General features: G+C 42.7%; 1 protein-coding gene across 1 annotated transcript in view; it reads left to right on the top strand.

Annotated features, from left to right (window-relative positions):
- Positions 1 to 6,041, top strand: part of LOC102849042 (structural maintenance of chromosomes protein 1B-like) — a 111,203-nt gene extending 105,162 nt beyond the window's left edge. The window contains exons 24-25 of the mRNA XM_006899535.1: positions 4,774 to 4,884; positions 5,940 to 6,041. Coding sequence (XP_006899597.1) covers positions 4,774 to 4,884; positions 5,940 to 6,041 — 213 coding nt within the window. The remainder of the gene's footprint in view (positions 1 to 4,773; positions 4,885 to 5,939) is intronic.
- Positions 6,042 to 10,659: the final 4,618 nt, after the last annotated feature.

The raw sequence follows: 10,659 nt of genomic DNA, 5'->3' as shown, positions 1-10,659 counted from the left end.
TCATAAATTCTGGATATAAGTCCCTTATCTGATATGTTATTACCGAATACTTTTTCCCAGTCAGTGGCTTCCTTTTTTACCCTACTGGAGAAGTTCTGTCAATTCCTTTCGATACAGTGACTCAATATATTTTTTCCATCTTCTTTTAATACTTCTTCTATCATTTAATATTCTGCCTAAAGCATCCTTGATAGCAGCTCGTATAACACAGGTTATTAATGAGCTATCTTCTATACTGGAGGCCACATTCTTTTTCATGAAGCATATTTTGATAAAGTACAGCTTCTGTAATCTTCTCAGTGTACAGATTGAATGGGTATGGAAAAAAGGATACGGCCCTTTTCTTGTTTTTAAATCATGCATTATTCCTTTCCTCTGTTTGGAAATAGCTTCTTGCTCAAGGTGTAGGTTTCATCTGAGCATGGTCAAGTGTTCTGAAATTCCCATTCTTTTCAGTGTTAACCGTAATTTGTTGTTGATCCACACAGTCAAATGCCTTTGCACAGTCAATAAAAGAAATTTCTTTTGTTGTTTTCTACTTTCAGCCATGATCCAACTGACATCAGCAATGATACATCCCGGGTTCCATAGCCTTTTCTAAACCCAACTTGAACTTCTGGCAGTTCTCTGTCAATGAACTGTTTTAGTCATTTTTGGATGATTTTCAGCAATATTTTGCTTGCTTGTGATACTAATGACACTGCTCAATAATTTCCACTGTTGGATTACCTTTCTTGAAAATGGAAACAAATAATAGATCTCTCCTAGTCCACTGGCCAGGTGGTAGTCTTTCAGTTTCCTGGCATAGACTGTTGAGCACATCCAGGGCTATACTTGGTTGAAACATGTCAGTTATTATCCCATGGATTTCAGTACCTTCAGTATAGCTTAAATGTCTTCCATTATCAACATTGGCTCTTAATCATGCTATTTCCTGAAATATTTCAGTGTCAACCATTCAAAGTACAGTGACTTTTTAATTCATCCTTTTGATGCTTCCTGAATCATTCAAGATGCCATAGCATCTCTCAATATTGCAACTCAAGGCTTGAATTTGTTTTCCATTCTTTCAGTTTAAGAAATGCTGAGTTAGTTCTTCCCTTTTAATTCTGACTCAGCTCTTTACACATTCCATTATACTTTGCTTTTTCTTCTCTGGCTGCCCTTTGAAATCCTTTGTTTTTTTCTTACTTTAGCATCATGTTCCTTTATTTTGGCTTCTGGATGCTCTAGTGCAGTTTTCAGGGTCTCTTCTGACATCTATTTTAGTCTTGTCTTTTCTGTTTTTGTAGTGATGTTTTGCCTTCTTCATGGCTGATATCTTTGATATCATCCCACAAGTGTTCATTGTTGTTAAGTGCCATTGAGTTGAGTATGACTCATGGAACCCTGTGAACAAAAAGATCTGAACACTCTTCTATCCTGTGCCATCTTTGCAGTCTCAGACACACTTAAGCACACTGCTATAGTCACTGTGTCAGTCAGGTTAAGAGTCTTCCTCTCTTTTGTCGACCCTCCTCCCCAAGCAGGATGTCCCTCTCCAAGGAATAACTTCTATTAGCACCATGCCCCAGGTATGTGAGACAAAGCTTCATAATCCTTGCCTCCCAAGGAGCACCCCGCCTGCACCTTTTCCAAGACACATCTGTTTGTTCTTTTGGCCATCCATGGGATGTTCACTACTCTCTTCCAGCACTACAGCTCAAAAGCATCAGTTGTTCTTCTGTCTTCCTTTTTGGTTGTCCAGCTCTCAGATGCATATGTTTAGAAAAACCATAGCTTAAATCAGCACACTTTACTCCTTAAACTGACATTGTTGCTCTTGAGGACTTTGGAGAGGTCCCTGACAGGATTCTTTCCCAGGCCAGTTATGTCCTCTAATCTCCTGATTGCTGGTACTAAATAATTAATTGTGGATCCAAGTAAGATGAAGTTGTTGACAGGTTCAGTCTTTTCTCCATTTATCATGATGTTGCTTATCGGGCCAGTGTTGAGAATTTTTGTTTTCTTGGTATTGAGATTTAATCTATATTGAAGGCTGCAATGTTTAACCTTCTGTAACAATTACTTCGATACCTTTGCAGTTTCAGCAAGCAAGGCGGTGTGATGTCACATTTCTCCTTGACAGAGTCCAACTTCTCAAATAATTCATTCAGCATACAGAATAAATAGGTATGGACAAATGCTACAACCCTCACGCACAGCTCTCCTGCTTTAAATCACAAATGTTCCCTAGCCCAGTTCATGCAACAGCTTGTTGGTCTAGATAGAAGATTTATACGAGCACAATTAAGTGTTCATAGTGACCCCAAATAGAACAAAATGTAACTCTGCAGTCCAGCACCATCCTCACTATTCCCAATTTTAAATCAGCAGTCTAGTCTACACCCCACTTTGTGAGCTCAGTTCCTATATCCTGTGTGAGGTCTCCTCACTTCTAGGCTGCTGACCTCAGTCTCTGATGCCGAGCACTTCTTCGGTTTCCTCTCCACAGAGTCACTGAAACCAGTTGGGAGCTTGCAGTAGCTGCAGCCTGGACAACCTTGGAAGGTGGCAGTATTTCCCAGGTTGTATTAACAGACATCTCTAGTGCCTGCTTTTTAAACATGCAGTCGTACCCAAAAAACCTAAAAACAAATCCCCACCTTACAAGGGACTGGCCAGATCAGACCAGTCACAGAGCCTTCTGGTGTCTTGGAGAGAGAGCAGCAGAGTAGAGATCTTGGTTCCCTTCTACCAAGGGCAAGCTTGCTTCCATCTGCTGATTGGGAACCCCTCCCATTTGGTGTGGTCTGACACCACACACCCCCATATTCTGTGAAAGGTCTCTGTCACCTCATTGGTGGTATTTAAGGTCTGGATACAGCACAGAGGTTAAGTGGCCAGCTGCTAACTGTAAGGTTAGCAGTTCAGAGCCACCAGCTGCTTCTTGGAAGAAAGATAAAGACAGCTACTATGAAGACTGTACCAGCTCCCTGAGTCGGGATCAAATGGACAGTGGTGGGTTTGGTGGCAACTCATGTGCGGACATTTGCACTGGTGGCACCTCTGGGAACCCTTGACCAACTTCTGTGCTAAAAGCACCTACCTTCCCATTTCCCTGAGACTGAAGTTGATTACTGTTGGACTAGGAGCTACTGTGTAGCATGTACAGATGTGATGTGGCCTGTACTTTTTAGAGGAAAAGCTGAGACTTGTGTAAAGCAGAAACCTGCCAGAAAGGAAAATACTTTTCCCCTAACATAAGTGACAGAAAAGTGGTAAAACCGGACCCTGTCAAAGCAGGAGAACTTGTGTGGCCTAGAATGAGGTAGTGGTGCTGGATTTATCTCCATTTCACATATAACCCTCAGAACAGTATGTGCCCTGTGTCTCCATGCATTGAGTCTCCTTGCCTGGTTCTTTCAGTCTCCCAGGACTCTCCATCCTGGAACCAGTGGGCGTGGCAGCCTCTTGCTGGATCCCCTTAGGTCCATGTATCCCACCTCACGGTCAGGAGTCACTTCTGATCATACCCTCATCTGTCTACTCTGGAGCTGCCATTCCCACTGCAGCAGTGCTCTCTTCAGACTGCTGTTGGTGTGCATGCAGTCTCACTGTTGTCCCAGCTTCTGACCACTCTGTCCACAGCACTGCTCATGCCCTCTGCCAGGCTCTGTTCTCATTTTCTTGGGACTGTGCTTACCCAAAGGTCAGAGTTTGTCGCTAACCAAGCTACAGGACTATTGTCAGGTGCTGTGGAGTGAACCCTGACTCATATTGAAGCTACATAGAACAGATGTAAACCACTTGATCCTGCATCATCCTTACCACCTCTGCTGTGCGGAAGCTCATTGCTGTGGTGTCAACCCATCTCATCAAGGAAGGGTTTTCCTCTCCATCTCTAGTCCTCTGCCTTTCCAAGCATGATGCCCTCTTCCAATGACTGGCCCCTCCTGACAACATACCCAAGTATGGAGACAAAGTCTCACCAGCCTTTTCTCTAAGGTACATTCTGGCTGCTCATTCCTATTTCTTGCAAGACAAATTTGTTTGTTCATTGGCAGTCTGTGGTATAGTCAGTACTCTTTACCAGCACAGTTCAAAGCCATTGATTCTTCTGGTCTTTTATATTCATTGTCCAACTTCAGATGCACAGGAAACAACTAAAAATATCATAGTCTTTGAAGTATCTCTTTAGCACTTTAAAGAGGTTTATGACAGCAGATTTGTCCAGTGCAACACCATCTTTTGACTTTTGCTTCCATGGTGTCATATGTCTGAGGAAAATGAAACCTGTGCCAGCTGTGGTCTCCTTGCCATCTATCATGTTGCCTGCTGGCTATTTGTGTGGGTTCTGTTTTCCTGTGGAGATGGGAACTCTAATTGAGACTGTGGTCTTTGATTTACTTCATTGTGTCAGTTCCTCTTTGTTTTCCACAGCAAGGTAGTATCCTCTGGATTTGAGTGGATTAGCAATCATAAATACACTGATGACTCCTACATTTTCTCTTTCAGCTGGGAGCTGGCAAAATAGGAAGTTGAAATACCAGTCCACCTTGAGCTTCATAAGAGAATTGATCCCAACAGGATTTTTTTGTCTTAACCTATTGCCAGGGCTGACTCTGTGTCCACAGGAGTATGTTAAGTTAGAGCTGTACGTTGTCATAAACACTTTCCTCTCATGGGTTTCTACTTCGTTTGCCTCCTGTCTGCAGTCATGGTGGATGTGCTGGGGGACCTGAGGAGCCCCTAACCCTACCAGCAACACTTTTCTTGTATCTATCTCCTCAGGTATCAAGTTACATCAAAGAACAGACACAAGAGCAGTTTCAAATGATAATCATCTCTCTAAAGGAGGAGTTCTATTCAAAAGCTGACGCCTTGATTGGCATCTACCCAGAGGTAAATGAAAAATTCCATGGGGGGGAGGTGCAGTGTGGAGTGAAGGTCACTGAATGATACACTAACAGTGGATGAAATGGCAAGTGTGTGTACTACATATGTTTACCATGTCAAAATTACAGTAAGATAAGATTCCCAGTAGAGTTTGTAGATACTGTTTGATTTCTAGACTTGAAGCAGACATAATTTTTTATCAAATAGGATTTCACAGTAACTACACACAGTACAGAAAGTTCAGATCTCTTTTAAAAGCAGTGAACAGCTGGTCTCTAATTGTGAAATAACTGTGAGTTAGCATGCGTGGGGATGAGCTCTCAGAGCTGTACTTCCATCTGTAGTGTGAGTGTTAGAACCGTGCAGGGACCAGTTCTCTTCCAGAGGCATCAGGAAAGATCCAAGTTCTCCCTTAGCTTCTGGAATTTGAACCCTTCGTTCTTCCCTGAGCAAAAGGAGGAAAGTGCTTCCAGCTGATCATTTAGTTTTTAGAGTTAGATTTTACTTCTTAGATGTTCCTTTAACCTCAGGAAGTAGTGACTAGCCTTCCTGTGCCTTTAAGCACGGGCAAAAACTCACTTCCCCTCCTGTAGCTAGCTGGTCCCCCCAGTGGGTTTTCAGAGCCTATCACTCACATGTGGGGAGACTGCCCATCTTTCTCCCTCAAAGCTGCTGGTGGATTCAGACTACCAGAGAGGTGCAACCTCTGGTGAGCAGTGCGGCTTCCTACAGACGATGCCATTACAGCTCCCTCTGTTTTCCCTTCCTCTGTGGTAGGGGCCAGAAATACTTCTTCAAAGAACCTCAGATAGGAACAGTGGGTTTAATTATGTCAGACACGGTGAGGAAGGCACAGGATCCGGCAGGCTTCAGATCTGCCATTCCTGAGGTTGCTCTGAGTCATAGTTGACTTGATGGCACCAAAAAATAAAAAACATGCCAGATAACAAAAAACAAACTGAATGCCCTCAGAAGGGGGTACAGACCAGCTCCTTTTTTAAACACATGCAATTTTGGGTTCCTTAAGCTGGGCGCTGACGTTTGCTCTATCTTCCCTGCAGCATGAGGACTGCATGTTCAGCCGAGTCCTTACCCTGGATCTCTCTCAGTATCCAGACACTGATGGGCAAGAAAACAGCAAGAGGCACCGAGAGGCCTGTTAGGGGCCTTGGGACCTGTTGCCATGAGGGCTCACTGAGCAGAGTTCTGAGCAGGCCTGATGAAGAGCAGCCCCCATTAGCCCAAAGAAGCTGCAGCATCCCAGGGGGCACTTGTGTGTAAACCGCCTTCTGGGTTTCTTTTACCACCGAATGAATTTAAGGAAAAAGCAAGTTTGTACCATAACTTAATCCCATTGTGACAGTCTGATAAGAACAATTCTGGTTTCTGCAGCATCTTCACTTGCCACTTGTCACCCCCTCCTCATGTCGTGTTTAAGTACTCTTTAGGAGAACATACTGTTCAGTTGTTAAAAGCCCAGATCATTAGCCTGTTATTTATGGAAAATGGTCTGAATGAACTTATGTCATTATTGAAAATAAAAATTTCAAATGTTACAATTTTGAAAACCAGAAAATTTCTACTCCAATAAAATCTCAATTTTCCTAATTTCTGTTAAGAAGTAATGACGAAAAACCCCAGGCTTTCTCAAGATGACCTTTCTGTTAAAAATAGCGTGAAAGGTAGGAAAGACATGTCCCTGGTTCCACTTCACAGTAGAACTAGACACCTTGGGTAAGAGGCTGCTCACTGGGGGACCAGGGGCAGGCTGAACTTGTCAGACCTGAGTACTGGGAGGGTCCAGAGCCTTGGAGTAGGGGACAGAGATGTGGGGACCCTTTCAGGAGCCTGGACTGTCACCAAGACTTTAGTAGGTCACATATAGCAGGTGTGGGGTCAGCTGCCATCACAGTGCTGATTGGCACTCCTTCCATTAAAAAGATGTAGATGCTGTGAAGGCACACAACAGCCCGTTTCCTAAGGAGCATGTGCTTCTAGCAGAGCATGGACCATAATTTCTCCTGTCCAGTAGTTGTACCAGTTCATCCACATTTACAGATTACCATCCATTCTGTCAGCCAGGAGGAACTGCTGTATGGGGCCACCGCTTTAACACTGAGATGTCCCTGGTCCCCTGAACCCTGAAAGCCAGCAAGCTGTCAAGGCAGGCAGCTCTGATGACACCCCAGACCACATAGGACCGAGCTGGACAACACGCGCGTGCACACACACACACACACACACACACACTATTACCCAAGTAGGCCAGACTCCCATCAACAGGCACTTGCTCTTGACAAAGCTTCAGCCTACAGTGGTCGTGGACAGTGCGGGGCCACAGCCACACACAAGTTACAGGGTCACTGGGGAGGACAGGCTCTGCCAGCACAAGCAGGGCTTTCACATCCACTTAGTGGGGTCACATCTCCCATCCTAAGGGGCCTAGACAGTGACCAGTGAGAGGTACTAGAACATTTAAAATGTCACTTGAAAACCATGCAGCATGATCTACAAGGGCTACACTGTGTGGTCTGATGGCTTCTTTTCCATGTAAGAAACTAAACACAAATGTGTGACCACTCACTGTCACCTAATCCAGCAGTGATGCAGGACAGCACCGCAGAGCCAGCGCCATACTAGCGGGCTCTTCAGGGGGACCTCCGAGCCCCTGTGCAGCCCTAAGTCCAGCAGCCCCGGTTGCACTTGGCCGACAGTGTAGTGTTTGCTTTGAGAACATAGCACATTATAGAAACGGCTCCCAGCAGGGCGATGACTGCAGCCACGCGTCCTGGTGAGCGGGTCACACCACGCCCTTCTGCTGAGAGATGTACAGGTCAGAGGGATGGGGGGGGGACACACACACAGCCCTTCTCCAGGTGTCAGAGGAAAAGAAAATGGTCTCAGTGGGTCTCTGCTCATCTTGTCCCACACAGCCCACCCACCTCAGCACCACCAGCAAACAGTCTCTTCACCATCATTGACAGTGAGGCTGTGACTGAGGCTCCTGTGCCTGAACCCTGTGGTATCACAGGGACCCAATACACCACCACAAAAAAGCAATCTACAAATTCAATGCAATCTCAATACAGATACCAAATTCATTCTTCAGAGATAGAAAAGTCATTTTCCAGTTTCCTTTCAAAAGGAAAGAGACCCAGAATAAGCAAAGCTCTTCTATACAAATAAATTTGGAGGCATTCACTTCCTGACCTCAAAACTTGCTACACAGCTGTAGTAATCAAAACAGCATAGTAGGATGCTTCAATGATTCAGATCCTCCCAGAAGAGCCGTGGGTAAGCATTAACATTACTGTTAAGTATATTCATTTTCTCCTGGACACAAGAGCCTATTATTTGGTCCTAAAAGCCTTCTTAGGTCCCAACTCTTCTCACTATTTCTTAGTTGTTGGAATTGACAGAAAACCTCATAAGCAGTTCCTCGCTGCACCTCTGCTTTGCATGTGAACTTCAAAGCTGTGAAACAACCCAGTGGTAGATGGAATTTAGGCCAGGACTTAAGAACAATAAATGACATAGTTGAGCCTCTACATCTTGTGGTTCCTAACCTTTATACTATAATAGACAAAGTGCTAGTCAATAAGCCTTTTATTTTAACAACTATCTTCCCTCTGTAACTTGATTTGTGCCACTGTTAGAACCTCTACTTGGAATATTACTGCTTTTAATTTTTTACTCATGTGTTTTTAACTTGTTAGTTAAATTTGTGTCTTCTAGGCAACAGTTCCATGATGCATCTTCAAGGATATGAACATGCATGGCTAAGCACAATTGATAACAGTGCATGTAAATTTCAAAATCAATCTCCATAATAGTCTACGTGTTTCCTATTGCTACAGGGGCCCTTTAGAGTAGTGAGAGATCTTCACCCTGAAACCTACAGCATCCCTTTTCAGCAAGAAGTAGCTAAGAGTATATGCCGTCCCCTTTTCCTTATGAATCAGGGTGAAATCTCTCTCAGGGAGGAGTTATAGGGAATGGCAAAGGACACATTGAGACAAGGGAGATAAATCAGAACTGGTTTTGACAAGCACTGTGTCAATGGGACAATTAAACTTCCAAGGAATATTCAACCTGAATCCTTCTAATCATATGGAGATTTTTGAAAGTATTTCTTTGAGTTTATTATGTTTAATTTGTTTTATTTGTGTATAAAGGATGCTCATCTAGATGATAACATAATTATGATAAAAACAAAAGGGAGGAAATATGGGAAGCCAATACTAAGTATTTGTAATAAACTGAATGCTATTTAAATTTTAAAAAAAAACCAAACAGCATAGTATTGGTACAACAGGCAAATAGATCAATGGACCAGAATTAATATATAAATCAATCCATCAACCTATGTTGTTGTTAAGTGCCATCGAGTTGCAGGCAACTCATAGCGACCCTACGAAGGAGAGTTCTTGACACTTGGGTGCCTTTCATCCTCTTCAGGTTCACAGGTTTTCCGGAGGCAAGCTATTATGGAAGTGGATGCCACTCCTTCCAACCATCAACCTATGGTCAACTAATATATAAGGTAACAAAATGCACTATATGGAAAATGACAGCTTCTTTAATAAATGATTCTGGCAAAACTGGGCATCTGGCTACAGAAAATTGAAACCAGATCCACATCTCACACCATATATAACCAAGTCAAAGAGGATCAGGGAGAGACGGAGGTATAAAACCTAAAACCATAAAGATTATTAAGAGACAAAATAGAAACAAAATTAGAAGCCCTGACCTACAACATAAATAGGCTTGTAACTTGGCAAAAATTGCACAGCCTGGAGAGGATAAAATTGATAAATTGGACCTTCTTAAAATAGAATTTCTATGTACATCAAAAACTTTGTCCAGTAAAGTAAAAAGAAAGCCCACAGATTTGGGAAAAAAGCATTTTGCAATGACATTTCAGATAAGGGTTTCATAACCTTATTTACAGAATACTACAGGATCTCCACAGGAAAAAGACTAGTAACTCAATCACAAAATGGGCAAAAGGTATGAAAAGATTCTTCACAAAGGACATTCAGATGGTTAACAAACAGGTGAAGAAATGTTCAAAATCACTAGCAATCAGACATACATCAAGACAACAGTGAGATACCATCTCACTCCAGAAGTGGTAGCAAAGTTTAACAACCCAGAAAACAATAAATGTTGGAGAAGACGGGGAGATTGAAACTCACATACTGCTGGTGGGATCGTAAAATGATATATCCACTCTGGAGGGTAGTTTGATGTTTCCTCAAAAAGCTGAACATAGAAATATGACTTAGCTATTCCACTGCTAAGAATATATCCCAAGGAAATCAGAAGTGAGACACAAATGAACATATGTATACCTATGTTTATAGTAATGTTGTTAACAGTAGTGGGAAAGTCCAAAGGTCCATCAACAAACAAATTGAGAAATAGTGGTATATTCACATAGTGGAATACTATGCAGCACTGAGGAGTAACAATTTTGTACTATATAAATTTTTTAGCAAAACAAGTGAAAAGGTTTGTTAAAGTGATAAGACAGAGGAAGGAAGAAGGGGAAGGTACACCCTGGAAAGACAGGTGAAACCAGACCTTACAGCATGCTGTCAGTAGAAAAGCAAATAAGAACAAATACTATATAGGTTGCTAGAGACTATAGAACATTTTGTTGTGTGAAATATCTCAGTCACGAGAACAAATATTGCATACGGCCATTATTGGGAAAATAGATAACTGAGGTGTGTGTAATTGATGAAAAGGGAAAGAAGGCAGGTAGAAGAAGAG

The sequence above is a fragment of the Elephantulus edwardii genome, unplaced genomic scaffold, assembly GCF_000299155.1.
Source record: "Elephantulus edwardii isolate Elephantulus edwardi_28Jun2011 unplaced genomic scaffold, EleEdw1.0 scaffold00260, whole genome shotgun sequence".
NCBI lineage: Eukaryota > Metazoa > Chordata > Mammalia > Macroscelidea > Macroscelididae > Elephantulus > Elephantulus edwardii.
This window is presented reverse-complemented; position numbering and strand designations above follow the sequence as displayed.